Source organism: Typopeltis vanoorti, chromosome 4 (genome assembly GCF_054136105.1).
Source record: "Typopeltis vanoorti isolate ZY-2024b chromosome 4, IOZ_Tvanoo_1.0, whole genome shotgun sequence".
Lineage (NCBI taxonomy): Eukaryota > Metazoa > Arthropoda > Arachnida > Uropygi > Thelyphonidae > Typopeltis > Typopeltis vanoorti.
In genome coordinates, this window is record NC_143552.1 from 129627189 (window position 1) to 129650178 (window position 22990).

At 34.5% G+C, this 22990-nt stretch overlaps 1 protein-coding gene across 3 annotated transcripts in view; it reads right to left on the reverse strand.

Moving 5' to 3' along the window:
• Positions 1-22990, reverse strand: part of Rev1 (Rev1 DNA directed polymerase) — a 293568-nt gene that overhangs the window by 12342 nt on the left and 258236 nt on the right. For all 3 annotated transcript variants that reach the window (XM_090391456.1, XM_090391459.1, XM_090391458.1), the window contains 2 exons: positions 21050-21173; positions 11096-11198 (listed from right to left, as the gene is read on the reverse strand). In XM_090391456.1, the coding sequence (XP_090247582.1) occupies positions 11096-11198; positions 21050-21173 (227 nt within the window). The remainder of the gene's footprint in view (positions 1-11095; positions 11199-21049; positions 21174-22990) is intronic.

Consider the following 22990-nt stretch of genomic DNA (forward strand, 5'->3'; position numbering starts at 1 on the left):
GGCCGTCTGGAAGTCCTGATCTTAATCTATTGTACTTCCAGAGCTTGAGAGAGTAGTGTGAAGAAATGACACTGCACCATCACCAGCTTGAAGGTGGATTTGGTGTGAGCAGTAGCAGTGTTTCTCTGTTGGATGTTGTGCATGAAGGCAAAAGGGAAACATTCCAAATATTGAGTGCTGCTATATGCACCCTTATGCATGTGGTTTGTATGTGCTGTAAATGATTTAATTTACTGATAGATTAAATATGTATGCACTGTTCAAGTTGTAACAGTATTCATGACTAGACTAGGTATATTAATAACTTCATATAGACCTTTGCGATTATTCCCTCTCTCTAGCTGCATTTTCTGCCATGTTGTTAAACAAGGATTTTTATCTCTTTTCAAATGTGCTTTTACTTATTAATTTCCCTATACCTTAGTCTATTCTCATTATTTTAAAGCTGCTTCAACCTCTTCCTGTACTCTCAGCAACTAACTGCATATTAACTGGGCTTATGGCAAGATGGCATCATGCAAAATGGGTGAAGCATTTTGAGGATCTTTTAAAAATTGTTCAGTCTTGTAATCCAATTATCCTTGGTAAATGAACAGACTAGTTCTGCTTCCCAATTTGATATCATTACACCATCTGATATTAGATTGGTCATAAGTAAACTGAAACTTCATAAATCATCAGGATATGACAAGATTACTGCAGAAATGCTGAAAAGAAGTAGGGAGAGTATAGCGACTTGGCTGACTGAGATCCTGAATATTTTCTATCAAAGTAGTAAAATTCTCAGAGACTTTACTAGAAGTATAGCAGTGCCCATTTTTAAGAAAGGAGATTGCATGTGTGAGAATTATAGGAGAATCAACTTACTGTCTATTCCAGGTAAGGTCCTCTACATTATTATATTCAGCAGGATAAATGTCTTAATTGACAAGCAACTTAGAAATGAGCAAGGTGGACTCAGAAAGAGATGATGAAGCTGCACAGCTCAAGTATTTTCACTAAGACAGATTCTTAGGCAAATATTTAGAATTTTAGAAACTGTGATTACATGTTTTGTTGACTCTTCAAATCCAGATAAGCAAACGTAAGCGTTTATGGGATACCTGACAACTTATTAGCATTATGACTGCTTTATACGATAATAGTGAGGCATATGTTAAAGTTGATAAGGCATATACAGAATGGGTTAAAATAACAACTGGAGTATGACATGGGTGTGTCCTGTAATTGATTTTGTGACAAGCAAGACCCTGCAGGAAGAATTGGAGTTTAAAGTGGTCTAAGAATCTTAGAATATCTAATCTGGATTATGCTGGTCATATGCACAAATAATATGGAAGATGAATTCCTGTTTTCATTACGTTTGTTTTTTCCCATATTGATAATCTAGTTGACTCCCAGCATCATCAGTTGCAGCAATAAAGGAATTCATCTTCCATATTATTTGTGCATATGACCAGCATAATCCAGATAAGATATTCTAAGATTCTTAGACCACTTTAAACTCCAATTCTTCCTGCAGGGTCTAAAGATGAGTCCTGTCTTTCTCAAAGGATGTGGTAGAGAGCAAGTTTCTCACTTTAATTATCTTGATAACCATGTAACTGATATTGGTGAAGTGAGGAATGAAGGCAGGTAGAAGATTAGGAATGTTTTCAGAAGTGCTCAAAAAATTGAGGAAAGTTTGTAAAAATTGCAAAATATCAATAGAAACAATATTTCAAAATCTACAACTTTCTGGTTCTCTCTGTTTTGCATATGGAGCTGAGACATGAATATTGTGTAAGAGTGATAATCTGAGGCGTGATTCTTTTGAACAAGGGAGTTTTAAAAGTATTTTGGCTTTGACTTTGTGCATAATGATGAAATATGTCAGAGGAGTGGTCAGCAACTTCTTAGCACTATCAGATGTAAGGAAAGGACTATGTCAGTTAAGCCATGTTGTCAGAATGCAGGACATTTGGGTTGATCAACAAGATTATGCTCATGAAAGCACTAGGAAGATGAGTAGTAAGCCTAGAATGAGATGGATTGACAATATCAAACAAGACCTAAACAGAATTGGCACTCAGTAGCAATGTACGCTCAGCACAGATGCATCTGGAGAAGGAAGATATTCAATCTGGGTTACACTTCTGTGAGTTAGTTGCTAGAGGATATTTAAATTCATTTAAACATATTTACATACTTTGTCTGACAAATTTTATTTTTAATTTTTTCTATTAAAATTAGAATAACAGATATATGTGGATATTATTGATAAGATGTTATCTGTCTGTCTAAAAGATATTCCCACATAAACAGAAATTAAGACATTTAAGCTTGGTTGCCACAGAGGGAAAGCAGCATTTCATTTAGCAGCAAAAAGAAGAATAAGTAAAACATACATACCTCCTTAAGTCGATGGAACTAAAACACCTGCCAACTGTATAAATTAGTCGTAAAGTAAACAGGAAGTATATCGCTTTGATTGCACTACTAGCAAATGTACTCTGTCTATCACGATTAAACTGTTCTTGACTGTTTGTGATACCTGGATGTCATGATGTCACTGGCACAGACACAATGATTGAAATACAGAGTATGCTACACTATGATATGAGTAAAACACTTCATTGACATGAGAAAAATATATGTGGAGAGAAGTGAAAAAGAATGGATATAGATGAAAAGATTCCTTTAAGAAAAAGTACTGATTTTCCATGTTATGTTATTACCAAAGCTTCTTACAGATAAGTTAATTAACCATTAGAGGTAGATGAGTTGAGTTTCTGTAATTAAAACTTGAAAGGAGACCAACATAATGTGTTTATAAACCTGCCAACTGTCAAGTTGAAAATTAGAAACCTTAACATTTTCTGGCAGTATGAGGTTATATAGTGAATGGTTGTAAAATTTAGCACTGCTGTAAAATTGGTGATTTTTATCTGTTTTATTGTGTTTTTTCATTAGAAAATTGGTGTATTAGTAGATTTTCATGTTTTAGAGTATTTAGTATCAATCATTATAACATTTTTATTGCGATATTGTTGGTAGGGCACAAATGTGATGAACAATAGCAGCAAAAACTACATTATCCAGCAATTTGAATTTGCAGGATTTTATACAGTGAGGTGTGCATGAAATGTATCCATCGAGAAAGTCTCTATTAAACGTTTCAAAAGTGAGTGTCAGTTATCTGCCACATTCTCGTCATCTACGGATGGTAAGAAGGAAAATGATGTTATTAATGTTGAATGTGCAGCTCTGGAAATAGAGGAGAACAAAATGGATATTAATAAAGAAATCATCATCATAAAATTCCAGACATGTACACTCAAGGGGTGTATAGATTATTACGATAGTACTACATGAAAAACTTACATCATTACTAACTCCCTATCGACAATGTTCCTCCAAATTAATCTGTTATCTGCCAAGACTCTAACATTATCAGATCATATATATTTCTGTCTTCTAAGGCACTTCTTAGCATAGCAATCCAACTACATCTCGGTCTTCCTCTAGATCGTTTCTCTGCAAACTTGGCAGAGAACACTTGTTTTGCTAATCTTTCCTCTCCCATTTTGTGCTTACGTGACTTCAATATAAGGTGGTATGGTCACTTAAACACTTCAAGTGTTTAAGTGACCATACCAACTTAGATTAGCTCTGCTAACACATTCCTGGATGCTAACAATGTCAAGCTTTTTCCTAATATCATCGATTTTAATATGATATTGCCATTGATGACATCTCTTCACGCCCATAATATTTCTCAGGATTCTCATATCTACGGTCTCTAGTCTTTGGTCAAGTGTTTAATTTCTAACCCAGCTCTCAGATCCATAAGTTAAAATTGGTTTGAACAGTTTTCTATACAGCTAATGGTCTCCAGCTGATTGGTATTGACTTTTGTCACTCCAGTTGCAAATTATATTATAGAAATATTTTCTTATATTAGTAAATTTTATATGCCAATAGCATGGATAAAATATCTAAAGATGAACTATGTTTACATAAGTTAATGAATTACACTGTCATTAAAATATATTCACACTATTATGATCATGAATTTCTTTTTTTTTTTTTATGTTGCTCCCACCCATGAAAGGTTATTTGCAAACCTATAGTACATTTTGTGCTTAAGGGTCAAAGCTGTATAACTGAGAGGAGACCTCCACACAGCCTTTAAATGATTGCGGAGAACTGACCAGGGCTTCTGACCTAATATCCAATCCTCACCTTATCGTGGTGCACCCTGTTGGATACCTACCTGGATACGGAACGAACAAGGATGGGCTGGCAATTTGGGATTTAGCCAACCAAATTGTATTCTTATTGGCTTAAACCAATATACAAAATGATGGTACAACATGACAAACTTTCATGCCATCTGGAGCATCACCCGGTTAAACAAGGTCCCCCCCATTGTTTTCACCAGGGCGAACAGCAAAAAGTCAGCTACTGGAACAAATCTGAAAGCACACCACAACTCAATATCACCAGAGTTAAAGATCGGTACTATCAACATAAGAAGTCTGAATGGCAAAGAAATGGAGATAGCTGAAACAAAAAAGACAAAAACTGGTGAGATCTTTCTGAGAAATAAATACAAAATGTTATATTCAGGCAATCCCAATTAAGGAAAAGAAGGAGTAGCCATAGTATACAACACAAAATAAGAGGCTAATCTTCTTGAATTGCAGGCAGTCTCAAGTAGAGTGCTGTGAGCAAATATCAGAATGGGGAATTGGACAATGAGACGTATTTTTGCCTATGGTTCCACGGAAGGTTCTACTAAGGTCGAAGTGGAGGAATTTTTTGATGCTCTAGAGAAAGCAACTGATACAATGAAAAAGAAAAAATTGGTCCTTGTTGGAGTTCTAAATAGCAGAGTAGGAAATGATTGTCAGATATACAAAAATATTTTGGGAAAATTTGGAGAAAAGAGCAAAGCTAATAATAATGGCAAATACCTGTTCAATTTCTACTCAGGACATGGACTGGTTATTACTAACACCATGTTCCAACATAAAAATGTGCATAAATTCACATGGAGGGAAGAGGCAAGGAATAGGAAAAGTCTCATTGACTATGTTATTGTTGATAGTGATGTTTTCTCTCAGGTGCAGGATACCAGAATATACAGATGATTTGAAATTGGAAGTGATCACCATTTAACATTGAGCAGGATAAAATTGAATTTCTATATTGAAAAGAAGAACATGTAAGAAAGTTTTAAAGCGAATAAAAGTTGAGCAGCTCTCAGATGTTAACTGTAGACTAAAATACACAAACATTATTCATGAAAAAATGAAAGAGTTTGAGAACAGGAACCAAACCTTGGAGATTCAGTGGCAAGCCTTGAAGAAACCCTGATTAATTCAGCCAGAGAGGCATGTGTTGAGGTTGTCTGCAAGGATAGAAAAATCAGAACTCCATGGTGGACACAGGAAGTTAAAGAGGCAGTGAAGGAAAAGAAGAAAGCATATCAAAAGTTCCTGGCAAATAAGTCAGCTTGTGCTCTTAGACAATACAGAGACAAATGTAAGAAAGCTAAACACTGTGTAAAACTGGTTAAACAAAAGTCATGGGAGGAATTTGGCAAGAACATAGAAAATAAATATCAAGAAGGTGGTAAGATATTCTGGAGGTTCTTGAAGAAGTTTAGAAATGGAGGTAAGATTGCTGTAAAAGGAGTTAGAGGTGATAAAGGTGACATGAAAACAGGAGAAAAATATATCCTTGAAGTATGGAGTAATTACTTTGAAAAATTGCTAAATGAAACAAGCAGTGATAGCACAGTGGTAAAAAACACTCAACAACCATACAGTCAGGAATACATATCCATACTTGAAGTAGAAAAAGCCATCAAGGGGTTGAAATGTGGAAAGACAGCAGGAGTAGATGATATTCGACCAGAAATGCTGAAGTATGGTGGTATAAAAGTCTTACAGTGGCTGCACTGCATAGTTCAGAAGGCCTGGACAGCGGGACGAATTCCTGATGATTGCAGTAGCGCTCTAATAGTACCCATATATAAAAAGGGAAATAAAACTGAATGTGAGAATTACAGAGATATTTCCCTACTGAGTATTCCTGGCAAGATCTATGTAAGCATACCTTCAGAAACAGTTGAGAAGAATTGTGGAAGAAAAGCTTGGTGAAGAACAAGCTGGATTCAGGCCAAATAGAGGCTGTCAGGATCATATCTTCACTTTACGACAAATAGTTGAGAAAGCATGGGAATATAACAAAGATCTGTATTTAAGTTTTGTCGATTTGGAAAAGGCATATGACAAGGTGCCAAGAGAGAAGCTATTCAATACGCTGCAGTTATATGGTGTCAATGGGGCATTATATCAAGCAATATTTAGTCTTTATTTGAGTTGTAAGTCAGCAGTTAGAATTGAAGGAAGTACAGGAAGATGGTCTAATGTTAAATCTGATGTGAGACAAGGATGTACATTATCCCCTCTGTTATTCATTATCTATATGGATCACATTATGAAGGATAGTGGTATTAAACATGATATCAGAATTGGAGATGTTAATGTATGCTCTTTGCTTTATGCGGACGATGTTATACTTCTAAATGAATCCGCTACAAGTTTGCAAGATTCCCGGACTAAATTGAATAACTGTTGTAACAGATATGGTATGAAGGTCAGCAATAAAAAGACAAAGACAATGAAAATAGGTAGAATTAAATTAAGGGGATAAAAAATTTTTATCCTCTTAATTTAATCAACTTCGCCAGAAAAAAAAAATAGCCGTTTGGCTTTTCATCGAAAATAGGTAGAATCGTTGAAAATGTGAACTGTGTTGTGAATGGAGAACCTGTGGAACAAGTAAAACATTTCAGCTACTTAGGCACGATTTTTACTGAAGATGGTAAATTAAATATACAAATAGATAACAGAATCAACAAAGCTGGTATGGTAGGAAGTCAACTGGATAAACTCATATGGAATAAGAGAGAAATTAGTTGGAACACACTAAATTAGCTGTATACAAGACAATGTTCAAAAAAAGCTGGGTCAGAAGTAAAACACTTGTCCAAAGACTAGAGGCCACATATATGAGAGTCTTGAGAAAGATTAGAGGCATGAGCAGATGGCATGAATGGCAATATTATTCCAAAAATGAGGATATTAGGAAAGAACTAGACATTGTCAACATCGAGGTATGCATTGGCAGAGTTAATCTCAAGTAGTATGGTCACTTAAACAGAATGGGAGAGGAAAGATTAGCAAAACAAGTGTTCTCTGCCAGGTTGGCAGGAAAACGACCTAGAGGAAGACCAAGATATAAGTGGATTGATACAGACAGTACAAAGTACTTTAGACGATAGAAATATAAGAACTGATAATGTTGGAGTCTTGACAAGTAACAGACTAATTTGGAGGAAAATTGTAGATAGGAAGTTAGTAATGATGTAAATTTTTCATGTAGTACTATCATATCCTGTACACTCCTTGAGGGTACATGTCAGGAATTTGATGAGGACTTTCTGCCTTACTAGGTTTGTTGAATCTGTTGTATATTTCCGTATTTAATATACCATCTTCACTAAAAATCGTACCAAAGTAGCTGAAATGTTTTACTTGTTCTATAGGTTCAACATTCAAGATCAGTTGATGTGTTGTATGTTTCTGCCTATTTTCATTATCTTTGTCTATTTATTGCTGATTTCCATACCAAATTTATTACAGCAATTATTCAAATCTAGTCAGGGAATCTTGCAGCTTGTAGTGGATTTATTTAAAAGTATAACATCATCTGCATAAAGTAAAGAACTGAGATTAACATCTCCAATTTTGATATCAGGTTTAATACCACTTTTCTTAATAATGTGATATAGGTAATGAATAACAGAGGAGATAATGTACATCCTTGTCTGTTACCAGATTTAACATCAAACCAGCTTACTGTATTCCTTTAATTCTAACTGCTGACTTACAACTCAAATAAAGACTAAATATTGCTTGATATAATGCCCCATTGACACCATATAAATGCAGCGTATTGAATAGCTTCTCTCTTGGCACTTTGTCATATGCCTTTTGCAGGTCTAAGAAATTCAAATACAGATTTTTGCTATATTCCTATGATTTCTCAATTATTTGTCGAAAAGTGATGGATTTGATGGCTTTTTCTACTTCAAGTAATGATATATATTCCTGACTGCATGCGCATTGAGTGTTTTTTACCACCGTGCTGTCATTGCTCATTTCATTTAAAATATTTTGAAGTAATTACTTCTCCATACATCAAGGATACCCTTTTCTCCAGTTTTCGTATCACTTTTATCACCACTGATTACTTTTATAGTGCTCTTTCCTTCATTTCTGAGCTATTTCAACAACTTCTATAATATTTTGCAACCTTCCTGATATTTATTTTCTATGTTCTTACCAAAGTCTTCCTGCAACTTTTGTTTAGCTAGTTTTACACGGTGTTTAACATTGTCAACCTCGCCACATGCCTCTCTGGCTGAATCAAACAATCAATGTTTTCTTCTGGGCTTGCCATTGAATCTCCAAGGTTTGGTTACTGTTCACAAACTTTTTCATTTTTTCTTGAATAATGTTTGTGTATTTTAGTATACAGTTCACATACGAGAGCTGTTCAAAATTTGTTCACTTTAAAACTTTCTTACATGTTCTTCTTTTCAATATGAAATTCACGTGTAAAGGCTTAGATGTTGGTTATGCATTTTTAACTAAATAATTTAAAGAAATTACAACATCAACTAGGATATACATTAAAATAAATTTTTATATACTTCAGTATTTCGGCAACATCACGTTGCCATTTTCAAGAAACTCAAGAACAAGACATGTGCATGCAGGCATAACAAACAGTAAATGAGAAAGAAGCAGGAAACTATTATTTCTCCTAAAGTCCTGATGGTGTCCCGCTAGGGGGCACCATCAGGACAAGAAAATAATAATCACCAAAGCTGATAAAGAGAATGCCACAGTATTGCTTAACCAAAAGGATTACACAGGTAAGCTGAATATCTTACCTGTGTAATCCTTTGTAATTTCTTTAAAGCTCTATTGTTAGATCGGGCTACTTACCTCCCTATCGAGTACAATCCCACCAACTCACAAATTAGAAAACTCCACAGGCTCCTTAAGAAGGTCACTTCTTGGCCTGTGGAAATCACTAACAAATTAAAACCATTTAACCCTATACCCCCCCCCCCCCATATTTATGGACTCCCAAAAATAAACAAATAAAAAAATAAAATAAAATAAACAAAAATAAAATAAAAACTACAATAAACTCTGCTAAAGTCCTCACGTACTAGGATTCTTCTGGAATTATACAGTTTATATTGTTATATTACGGTTATATTACGTTAACAGCATGTAGCTTGTTCTTATACTTCTGAATGTATCCTTCTGAAGATGACCTCAATACAGGGGTCGAAACGTAAAGTTATTATTTTATTATTAATCAGTAAAATAATCTTTTCAACACGTGTTTTGTGTCCCTAAATTCATAAATATATTATGCACATTGTGATAAATAGATTACAAGCTGTTTATCACATTGATGGCACTGCATTCCAAGAAGTAGATGAAGCTAGAGATTTAGGGGTGGTGATAAACAGAGAGTTAAAGTTTAGAAGACATACTGCTAAGATAGCCCATAAAATTACTTGGCTATTGAAGAACACATTAACATGTAGAGATAAGGAGGCCTTAAAGACCTTATAAAGAGGAATAAGAACTTGATAGTCCACATCTGGATTACTGTCCTCAAGTCTGGTCCCTGGGTTTCTTAGAGATGAGGAAGTGGTGGAGAGAATTCAGAGACATATGACCAAGATGGTGAGTGGTCTGTGGAATATTCCCATCTATTCCACAGACCACTCACCATCTTGGTCATATGCCTCTGAATTCTCTCCACGACTTCCTCATCTCTAAGAAACCCAGGGGACCAAACTCGAGGACAGTAATCCAGATGTGGATGTATCAAGACCTTATAAAGAGGAATAAGAACCTCCTTATCTCTACTTGTTAATGTATTCTTCAATAGCCAAGTAATTTTATGGGCTATCTTAGCAGTATGTCCTCTAAACTTTAACTCTCTGTTTATCACCACCCCTTAATCTCTAGCTTCATCTATTTCCTGGAATGCAGTGATTGCAAAAGTTGGTTAATAGGAGAAAAAGAGGAGATATGATAGAAACATTATAGTTGCTTAAATGATTTTATATGATTGATTCAGGTGAAATGTTTGAGCACTTGGCAAGAGGGACCAGAACAAGGGATCATCCCTGGAACTGAATAAAGGTGTGATTAGTAGGGGTGTGAGGACTAGATTTTTTGCTTGGAGAGTTTTGAATGAATGGAATGGATTGCCAGAGTCAGTTGTGAGAGCTTTGTTAATGGATTCAAAGAGAGGTATGATAGATTGTGTGGGTAGATTGAGTCTCCCGTGATGAGTCTTTGAACTCTATGGAAGTGCCTGAATAATAATAATAATTTTGTTCTTATGTTTTGTGATCATGTGCAAGAACATTTGCTGTTTTCTATTTCCCTTCAGAAATATTCCCAAGTTCAGAGTACTTTGGAATTGCACTCAGAAATGTGAATTTTGAAGCTTAAGGAACCAGATTAATCATTGTACTGACAAATTATTTTGAATATGCTACTAACCTTTTGTCGGTATAGGAAAATTTGAAGATATATTAAAAAATGTGATCCATTAAAACTTTTAAGGTACAAATGTGGGAATAATGAAGAAAACGTCATAAAATTGTATCACACACACACACACACACACACACACACATATATATATATATATATATATATATATATATATATATTGTGCACACATTTTGATCATAAATTGCTGAAATAACACATCTTAGCCTGATTCAAACGAATGCCGAAAACTTAATTATAAGTTTTAAAGTGAAGCAAGAAATACATAGGTCTGGAGAAAGAACTCGCCTGATTAATTAAAAAGGGTAGAAGATATCTATTTTAAAATAGCTTAGTCCACAATAAGACTAATGCCAGATAACAAATGTAGTAACATAAAATGGTGCACTACAACAGGATCGAATCAAGAATTTCATAAGCCTTACCTATAAAAGTATTTAATAAGAAGATCTAATTTTTCTAGATCTTTTTCTTTCACAAGATCAATTATGTACTTGGCAAACATTTGTTTATCATCTTCTGCTGGTTCTGGAGGAGAAAAAAATTAATGCATGCTAATTAAAATCAAGCTATTCATATTTATTATTTATAATTATATAACTATTTATAAGAAAAATTTTGACAAGTTAATTCATTGATATCCTACGTTGCATGTGAATGAATCAATTTTCAAAATTTTAATGGCTTCAGTTATTATCTGTAAAGTCTTATAAAAGAATGTAATATGTCACATTTATTTGGTTAAATATCTCAAAAAATGCATTTACAAAATAACTTTTTTTTTTTTGAAAAATCTGAAGTTATAATAAACTTTGGAGGTCACTTTGCTAAATAAATAACTTGGATCTTATATTAATTCTGCACATGAGAGGTCAAAAAACTAGTAACACAATAGTATGGGCAAATGATTAGGGAAAAAGAAGAAATCTGCTGATTTATTTAAGAGCTGGGGTTGTATCCATTAGAGAAAATAGTAAAGGAAAGCTATTCCAAAGCATAGAGGTAGATGGAATGAGGATGAGAAGAGTTCAAGTTTAGAGCTCAACTGGGTATGGATGTTGACTAGTAACTGCTCATGCATTTTGAATGATAAGAGATAAACAGATGAATGGTGGTGGTGGCTAGTTTAGTAGAGCAGAACTTATGACAATACCTAAAATAAATAAATAAATAAACAAACAAATAAACTATAAGCAATAATTACTTACGTTGGAAATAAATATTTAACATGAGTAGAATATTTGGTTTCATTTCAAGATCGAATTCAATATGCACAGTTTAGACAAAATACAATAGAATAACAACTGAAAATTAAAACATATGACTATTAATAGAATTGAATAGCTGTTGTAATAGATATGGTATGAAGGTCAGCAATAAAAAGACAAAGACAATGAAAATAGGCAGAATCATTGAAAATGTCAACTGTGTTGTGAATGGAGAACCTGTGGAACAAGTAAAACATTTCAGCTACTTAGGCATGATTTTTACTGAAGATGGTAAATTAAATATAGAAATAGACAACAGAATCAGCAAAGCTGGTATGGTGGGAAGTCAACTGAATAAATTCATATGGAGTAAGAGAGAAATTAGTCGGAACACTAAATTAGCTGTATACAAGACAGTGTTCAAACCAGTTTTAACTTATGGATCTGAGAGTTGGGTCAGAAGTAAAACACTTGACCAAAGACTAGAGACCGCAGATATGAGAGTCCTGAGAAAGATTCGAGGCGTGAACAGATGGCATCAATGGCAATATCATATTAAAAATGAGGATATTAGGAAAGAACTTGACATTGTCAGCATCCAGGAATGCGTTAGCAGAGCTAATCTCAGGTGGTATGGTCATTTAAATAGAATGGGAGAGGAAAGATTAGCAAAACAAGTGTTCTCTGCCATGTTGGCAGGAAAACGACCCAGAGGAAGACCAAGATATAGGTGGATTGATATGGTACAAAGTGCCTTAGACGATAGAAATATAAGATCTGATAATGTTGGAGTCTTGACAAGTAACAGACTGATTTGGAGGAAAATTGTAGATAGGAAGTTAGTAATGATGTAATTTTTTCATGTAGTACTGTCATATCCTGTACACCCCTTGAGGGTACATGGCAGGAATTTGATGATGATGATGATGACTATAATAGATGATAAGTATTACAGCTCAAGGTAATAATAACTGCAAGAGGAGAGCACAATCTGTAGCCATTAGAATTCAGGGAAAGAAAATGAAATTATTATCAATTAATACATTATTTAACATCCATGAGGAATAGTGAGCAGGATAACTTTCCAAAATTTGAGAAGTTTAAGATGGTCATTTTTGTTTAGGTTTGGATGATGAATATAGGCTTCACAGCTTTCTACTTTCTAATAAAAATTGCCTTCTGTGTAAAACCTTAGTGTTATTCCAATGAATCTCATATCTAGATATGGTGTGGCTGGCAAGACCTGACATAACAGAATCATGGAGTGGATGTAATCCTGGTGTTCTTCCAGATATATTTGAGTAGACTTACCTGTCTGCTCATATTAAAAGAGGCAGATACATGCATATCCTTAGGAGAGTTGTAAGAATGAAATTTGATTGTGGTGAAGACTTGGAGGTTAATTTAATTTGACACAATGAAAAATGAAAAGTTGGTCCTTGTTGGAGATCTAAATAGCAGAGTAGGAAATGATTGTGAGACATAGAAAAATATTTTGGGAAAATTTGGAGAAAAGAGCAAAGCTAATAATAATGGCAATATCTGTTGGATTTCTGCTCAGGACATGGACTGGTTATTACTAACACCATGTTCCAACATAAAAATGTGCACAAATTCACATGGAGAGAAGAGGCTAGGAATAAGAAAAGTCTCATTGACTATGTTATTGTTGATAGCGATGTTTTCTCCCTGGTGCAGGACACCAGAGTGTACAGAGAATTTGAAATTGGAAGTGATTACTATCTAGTCTTGAGCAAGATAAAATTGAATTTCATATTGAAAAGAATAACATGTAAGAAAGTTTTAAAGCGAATAAAAGTTGAGCAGCCCTCAGATGTGAACTGTAGACTAAAATACACAAAGATTATTGAAGAAAAAATGAAAGCGCTTGAGAACGGGAATCAAACCTTAGAGATTCAGTGGCAAACTCTGAAGAAAACATTGATTGATTCTGCCAGAGAGGCATGTGAAGAGGTTGTCTGTAAGGATAAAAAAATCAGAACTCCCTGGTGGACACAAGAAGTTAAAGAGGCAGTGTAGGAAAAGAAGAAAGCATATCAAAAGTTCCTGTCAAATAAGTAAGCTTGTGCTATTAGAGAATATAGAGACAAATGCAAGAATGCTAAACACTGTGTAAAACTAGCTAAACAAAAGTCATGGGAGGACTTTGGCAAGAATATAGAAAATAAATATCAAGAAGGTGGCAAAATATTCTGGAGGTTGTTGAAGAAGCTTAGGAATGGAGGAAACAGTGCTGTAAAAGGAGTTAGAGATGATAAAGGTGACACATGAAAACTGGAGAAAAAGATATCCATGAAGTATGGAGTAATTACTCTGAAAAACTGCTAAATGAAACAAGCAGTGATAGCACAGCACAGTGGTAAAAAAAACACTGTACAGGCATGCAGTCAGGAATACATATCCATACTTGAAGTAGAAAAAGTCATCAAAGGCTTTAAATGTGGAAAGGCAGCAGGAGTAGATGATATTCGACCAGAAATGCTGAAGTATGGTGGTATAAGAGTCTTACAGTGGCTCCACTGCATAGTTCAGAAGGCCTAGACAGAGGGACGAATTCCTGATGATTGGAGTAGAGCTCTCATAGTACCCATATATAAAAAGGGAAATAAAACTGAATGTGAGAATTACGAGGTATTTCCCTACTGAGTGTTCCAGGCAAGATCTATGCAAGTATACTTGAGAAACGGTTGAGAAGAATTGTGGAAGAAAAGCTTGGTGAAGAACAAGCTGGATTCAGGCCAAATAGAGGCTGTCAGGATCAGATCTTCACTTTACGACAAATAATCGAGAAAGCATGAGAATATAACAAAGATCTGTATTTAAGTTTTGTCGATTTGGAAAAGGCATATGACAAGGTGCCAAGAGAGAAGCTATTCAATACGCTGCAGTTAAATGGTGTCAATGGGGCATTATATCAAGCAATATTTAGTCTTTATTTGAGTTGTAAGTCAGCAGTTAGAATTGAAGGAAGTACAGGAAGATGGTCTAATGTTAAATCTGGTGTGAGACAAGGATATACATTATCCCCTCTGTTATTCATTATCTATATGGATCACATTATGAAGGAAAGTGATATTAAACATGATATCAAAATTGGAGATGTTAATGTCAGCTCTTTGCTTTATGCAGATGATGTTATACTTCTAAATAAATCCGCTACAAGTCTGCAAGATTCTCTGACTAAATTGAATAGCTGTTGTAATAGATATGGTATGAACGTCAGCAATAAAAAGACAAAGACAATGAAAATAGGCAGAATCATTGAAAATGTCAACTGTGTTTTGAATGGAGAACCTGAGGAACAAGTAAAACATTTCAGCTACTTAGGCACGATTTTTACTGAAGGTGGTAAGTTAAATATAGAAATAGACAACAGAATCAGCAAAGCTGGTATGGTAGGAAGTCAACTGGATAAACTCATATGGAATAAGAGAGAAATTAGTTGGAACACACTAAATTAGCTGTATACAAGACAATGTTCAAAAAAAGCTGGGTCAGAAGTAAAACACTTGTCCAAAGACTAGAGGCCACATATATGAGAGTCTTGAGAAAGATTAGAGGCATGAGCAGATGGCATGAATGGCAATATTATTCCAAAAATGAGGATATTAGGAAAGAACTAGACATTGTCAACATCGAGGTATGCATTGGCAGAGTTAATCTCAAGTAGTATGGTCACTTAAACAGAATGGGAGAGGAAAGATTAGCAAAACAAGTGTTCTCTGCCAGGTTGGCAGGAAAACGACCTAGAGGAAGACCAAGATATAAGTGGATTGATACAGACAGTACAAAGTACTTTAGACGATAGAAATATAAGATCTGATAATGTTGGAGTCTTGACAAGTAACAGACTGATTTAGAGGAAAATTGTAGATAGGAAATTAATAATGATGTAAATTTTTCATGTAGTACTATCATATCCTGTACACCCCTTGAGGGTACATAGCAGGAATTTGATGATGATGATGATGAGCAGCTGAAAGATTTGAGCCAACTTATTCATTGATGGGAAAGCCATTTTATCTTGTGTGTGTAGAGTCTTTGTGGAGACATAACAGTTTATCCCACGTGCTAGTGTGAGATTTTCCTTTTTTGTATTTTGCTAGACTTATTAACTTTGTATTAACTTAGTATTGAATTGGAGTTTTTAGAATTTAATGTATTGTATTTATGAGAATAATAAACTTTTGCTTATCAAATAATCAGTTGTCTGAAATTGCCATTCAATGCACTGCTTGAAATAACGTACGAACCTAGGTGCGGGGGGGGGAGAAAAAGTTAAGTTACGAGATCAAGGTTACGACTGCATGATTATTTCACTTCTAGACTTATTTAGGAAAGAACATTGTTTTAAATTTCTTTATAAACTAAATGTCCTAAATTGCACAGCTTTAAAAAATAAATGTTTTAGGATACTAAGAGGAGTGAGAGCTTAGATTTCTAGTACGGAAGTGACGATACGCAGAAAAAAGGGATAAGATATATAAAGGAAAGTTAAGTATAGGGGAAATATATATTTAAACAAGAATGGGGCACAACAACAGAAGCATTGAAAACTTAGAGTAATGATACAGTGGAACCCAGTAAAGAGCCTTCATACTGACGACATATATACATAAAAATTAACATATGAAATTTCAAGATCAAATTTGTAAATCAACCAGAGTTGGAGAAAGCAGAAAAATGTTTACAAGAACTAAAAAAGGAAAAGAAAACTAAGGAGAAAAATAACATGAAGGAAAGAACATTAATTCATAAGTTATTAATGAATATTAGTGATAGTAATAATAAGTCTCATTGACTATGTTATTGCTGATAGTGATGTTTTCTCATTGATGCAGGACAATAGAGTGTATAGAGGATTTTGAAATTGGAAGTGATCACCATTTAATCTTGAGCAGGATAAAATTGAATTTCATATTGCCTGGTTGGATGAGTGGTTAGTGTATCTACTCTGCAGCCAAAAGGCTGTGGGTTCGAATCCCGCTGTGGGCATGGATGTTTGTGATTGTCTTTGAAAATACTAGTGGTGGTGCTGATGGGCAGTAGATGGCGTCAGTGTGGATGATGAGGATCGCTGTAGATGGTGGAGACAGAGAGAGTTGTAGAGTCCTCCCTCGATGAGTCTTTGGACTCCCTGCAGGTATTACGTAATAATAATAATAAAAATAAAAATAAGAACATGTAAGAAAGTTTTAAAGTGAATAAAAGTTGAGCAGCTCTCAGATGCTAACTGTAGACTAAAATACACAAACATTATTCATGAAAAAATGAAAGAGTGAGATTAAGTTTAAGAGTTAGGATTGTCACTAACCTTGGAGATTCAGTGACAATCCCTGAAGAAAACATTGATTGATTCTGCCAGAGAGGCATGTGGTGAAGTTTTCTGCAAGGAGAGAAAAATCTGAACTCTGTGGTGGACATAGGAAGTTAAAGAGGCAGTGAAGGAAAAGAAGAAAGCATATCAAAAGTTAATGGCAAATAAGTCAGCTTGTACTCTTAGAGAATACAGAGACAAATGTAAGAAAGCTAAACACTATGTAAAACTAGCTAAACAAAGTAATGGAAAGACTTTGGTAAGAACATGGGGTGCTTAAGGGTCAAAGCTGTATAACTGAGAGGAGACCTCCACATCCACATAGCCTTTAAAGGAATGCGGAGAACTGACCAGGGCTTCTGACCTAATGTCCAATCCTCACCTTCTCGTGGTGCACCCTGTTGGGTATCTACTTTGATACTGAACAAACGAGGATGGGCTGGCAATTTGGGATTTAGCCGACCAAATTGTATTCTTATTGGTTAAACCAAAATAAAAAAATGATGGTACAACATGACAAAATTTCATGCCGGCTGGGGCGTCGCCCAGTTAAACAAGGACCCCGTTGTTTTCGCCAGGAAACCAGGGTGAACAGCGAAAAGTCAGCTACTGGAACAAATCTGAAAACAAACCCCAACTCAACATCACCAGAGTTAAAGATCGGTACTATCAACGTAAGAATTCCACCTCTTGAGGGTACATGTCAGGAATCTGAAGATGATAATAATAATAGTAGTAATAATGTTCATAATAACCAGTTAAGTCATTTAAAATCTAAGAAAAAAGAAATCACTCGGTGGTGGTATTATTATTATTATTACACACCTCCAGGGAGTCCAAGGACTGACTGAGGGAGGGCACCTGCTCTACAACTCTGTCACTGCCACTCAATCCACCAACTGACCACAACTACACCAACACATCTACTGCCGACCACCACTAGTATTTCCAAAGACAATCACAAGACAATAATATGGTGATTTGATAATTAAATTTGCACTTGACAAAGGAGTCATGATATCGAGCTTCTTGGAAGCTAAAATAAAGAATGTAACAAAGGCAATAATGAAACATTAAAGACAAGAAAAGAGATGGCAGTACTAGTTGCAACTAAAGAATTAAGTAGTGACAAATACAGTATGAAAGAGGATGCGAAAGACTCCATGGAAGAAGTGAGAAAGTAAAAATGGTTGGTTTATTACGAAGATATGATAGTAATGAGTTAAGAAGGAGGGCAGTGATTCAAAGCATAGGCTATGTAGAAAAATCAGGTGCAAGTTTTTGGATTTGTGGAGGAAGTTTGATGGTAGCTTCATTAATGTAGCCAAGCATAGCACGTCGTGCTGGTGCACTTATAAATACAGAATGCCTTATTATACACAACTGGGAATGACTCTTTTATCTCCCTGTAACCAGTGGTGAGCTATGGAATTTTTAACAAAGAGCTCACATCGTCGAGAAAAAAAAAAAGAAAAAAAAAGCCATATTTCATGCAAAAACTTTTATTAATACAGCTTGTGTACAAATTCCAATCAAAAAGTATAAGAGGACAATCAACCTCTAAAGGCTATCATTTTTAAACAAATATTTCATGATCTAAACATGCAATATTTGCACACAATCAACTGTGTTAATTTATCTTACATAAGAAAAACATTTTTTAATTATCAAAATATAATAAGACAAATATAATGAAATCTTTTATAAAACATTTGATTGGCTAGTGGTTTTACCATACGATTGGCTACCAGAAGGGAGAAGGGTAAAGATAGCGAATGCACTTATATTATTTTCAAACTTGGGTGCATTCATTATAGAGGAGGTTGAAACAATAATTCCAAATAATCTATACACTGCTAAATAGACTAATTTTTGTTAGGTTACTGTATGAGTTTGTCGCTTAATATGTTTAAAAAAAAATCTTTTTTTTTGAAAAAATAAAAAAGTAAACAAGAAGAACAAGGGGCTTGCAAATTTGAGAAAAATTTAACAAAGGGCTCGTGCGAGCCCCTTATAGCTCACCACTGCCTGTAACACTTTGTCACATATAAAAAACACCTCAGACCATTTTAAGTCCAGTATATAAGACCTCACCCTTCCTGCTATTGAGCTAATGGTCAGTTTCAATGTCTCTTCATTACTCACAAATGTCCCACTTAAGGACACCTTGGCTCTAATCCAAGCAGAATTTTCTATCTGAAATATCTCAGTCCTGTTTCTTTACTACAAATTCAGTATAGATAGGACTGAGATATCGTTCAGATTTCACAGTCCTGTTTCATTTCACTATGAACTCAGGCTATTTAGTTTGTAGAATTGTAGAAAAAAAGTCACCTTACTCCATCGAATCAAATTTAAATTCAAGAGGCTTTTTCTTGAATCTGCCATAACGCTTACCAACTATCCAACTTAAACAAATATAGTTGAATCAAACTGTCTCTCATGTAGGAAATTCTCATCTGCAGACATTCAACCAAATAGCCAAGAACACCCAACCAATAGGTGAAGTAATTATATGACTTTAGGCCAGCCTGTATTTCTCCTGTTCCATCCTTGTTACTGAATTGTGCCTATCTGCACGCATTTGATACCAATGTATATTAATCCCTGAAGATGCCAATTTAACTTTGGCAAACTATAGGAAGTAACAATTAAACATTTTAAGTTATTACCTAGTCTACATTGTCAATTTCCTGAAAATGCCACCATCATCCAAACGATGTACGACAATTAACGTATAAGCTTCAACACCAGTATTACTGTACACATACATAATACCACAACTGTAAATTATTAGCAATTTATTTGAATCTAATGAAAGTATTTCTATTCACACCTATTTCTTTCCTTTCTTCCCTTATACATGTCAATCATTTTCATATGATGCCATTCACATATTTATCATGCCTGTTTGTAATGTAAATATGATGATGATTTATCCCTTCAGTAATTTCCGACCCTAGTTGCTTTGTAGGCATTGTTCACAAGGTGTTCCTGGTGAGATTTTTCACCATAGTTAGGGTAGTTCACCATTACTTCCCCCCCCCCCCACACACACATTTTATCTAGGGTCAAGACCGGCAATATGGCTGGGATGTATTCATGATTGTAATCTGTGTGTGTTCACGGGGGACAAAAAACCAGAGTTTCCAGGTGAAAAAACTCCCTACCTACGTATGAGACTGGCTAACTTATCTTTTGTCGAAAGAGACCAAATAAAGGTTCCTCAAGTCACTGACAGGAATCGAACCCAGGTCTTTCTGACCAAAGGGTTTCGTCTATACTGATTGAGCTAGAGGTTCAATGTAAATATACCAACCAAATATAGGATTTCCCTTAATTACTGGTTTCTAATATATCATGAAAGAAACACTTTTTTCTCCCTCCCTTTACACTGTTTTGGTTTCAAAAGAAGCACATCATGATTTGTCGCATCTTGCCTGATACATAAACAGGAAGTATGAGCAATTTGCACTTGCCAGGCATGAACATGCTAAGGTTAATTTACATCAAATTTCAGAAATTTATTTGAAAATAATATGTTACTAACAGTTCAAAATAATTATTAAAATCATTTAACTACTTTTTAATTTTTCAACTTAAAATTATGAAGTTTTGATAATATAACCCCCCCCCCCTCCCACACACCAAAAAAAAGAAATCTTATTGAATTTGTAGTAAAGCAATTATTAGCACATGTGAAATATGATTGGAAATCTTATTTAAAAATGTTACTAAATAGATTCCTTGGCATTAAAAACAGACACACAAATATGAAATGAAAGAAATTTTATGTAATATTATAGAAATAAAAAGTATGTCAAAATTGTTACCTTTCATGCTTGTAATCCATTCTGACAGCAAACTTTTGACATCAGGCAATGATATAGCTCCACATAGGTTGGCTTTTGTTTTTGTTTCAATTACAGGTGCCTTTTTGAGGCAAACATCTATTTTCTAAATCAGCAGATAAGTGGGGGAAAAAAAAACATTTTTATTTTATTTAATTTTTAAAGCCATTTTTTTTTATGTGACTCCCATACACAAAAACTAAAAGTATAGCACATTAGTACCATGGGCAGGCTAAGAATTTTTTTCTGTTTTTTTTTTTTTTAATTCATTTTCACAATAGTTTTTTTGTATTTTTTTAAACCTAATCTAGAAACTGTGCTCTGGAGACCAAACATCGAACTTATTCAAGCCATCTAATAAGCAAGATGGAAGTCTCACACTGGATGATGAGATTCATCTTCTATAGAAAAACAGTAACAAACACATATCTTCATAGTGATATTCAAACTTGCAGCTTGTTGGTAGGAAAGATGATATGCCCTGTTGAAATTAATGGAATAATTCCAAACTGTTGACTAATTATTACATGCAACCTGCAATGCAAAACAAAAATCCAGAAGGGGGAAAAAAAAAGTCGATGCTTTACAAATAAATCAAAGAGGCAGGTGTAATAAGATAACCTCCTGTGTGAGTTGGGTTAGTTTAGAATTATAGCTGAAGCTGTAAGGTCAGTGTATTATGCCTGTTAATTGTACTTTTGGTCAGTCTGCCTTTTGTGAGATAAAATTCTTTACCTTAGGATATCTCTAACCTAATTTCAGATTGTCTTATCATAAACCAATTAAGAGATTTAAAGCTTGTTAACTAATTATCATACATTATAATTCCAAACTTCGACAATTTATTTCTTTAGTGATGTAAAGTAAAAAATAAATAAATAACAATAATAAAATAAAAATAAATAATTGGGGAAAAAAATATGTATATCAACATGAGGCAGAATTTAGAGGGATGGAGTCATTTCACAATTCAGCTGCCAGTAATTGCAGTACAGGTAGGATTATTTGCTATTAATTGAAGCATTGCTTTGCACGCTTATGAACCAGAAGTTAATGTTTGTCATTTGGTGATTGCAAATGCCGATGCATGCAGGTGAACTTTATTTACTGAGAAGTAAAGTTTACTCAAGATAGAGTTTACACTCTAACGAGCATTTAAGAACTGGTGAGAATTCTAATGCAACAGATGAATTCCCAACACATATTTTTTACAATGTATGCTGGGACAAATTAATTAGGCCATACATGGTTAAGATTCAATTCAGTGAGAAAACATACTTTTAATTTTTTGCAAATGAGCTGCCAAGTCTTTTTAGAGGATGTTTCTTTTTTGATATGCGAACATATGCATTTCCATCAAGTAGAAATGGAAATACAGACGTCCCATATTTTCAAAAAGGTTTCCAATTATCATCATCCAACTTGCTGGATTGCTTGAAAAGGATCTTATCCTTACCCAGCAAGATCTCTCAACCTTAACCCTTAAAAATATTGCAAATGCCACATGAAAGAGTCCAAGAAAGCATATATTCAAGTGAAACAAAGGCATTTTTTTTGGCTTTAATTCTAAAATAAATGTTTAACATATTATTCTAATTTTTTTATATTTATACTATCAATTAGAAATCAGATGCAGATGGTATAATTTTTCTTTTTCTTTGTTTACTTGATTATCATGTATTATCCACATATACAGGGTGTTCGGGATAAATTTGACAGTTTCGTAAGGAAAAAGAAAATCTTCTTTGTATCTATTAAATTTAATGAATTGACAAAAAAACATTACAGGCAGAGTTAATTACAATACTGTCAACAAGATTTACTCAAAATAACCACCATTAGCATCGATCACAGCTTCAATTCTGCTTCGGAACCTCGAACAAGCTGATGCTACAGTCTCCCTGGGAAGGGCCGCAAAAACTG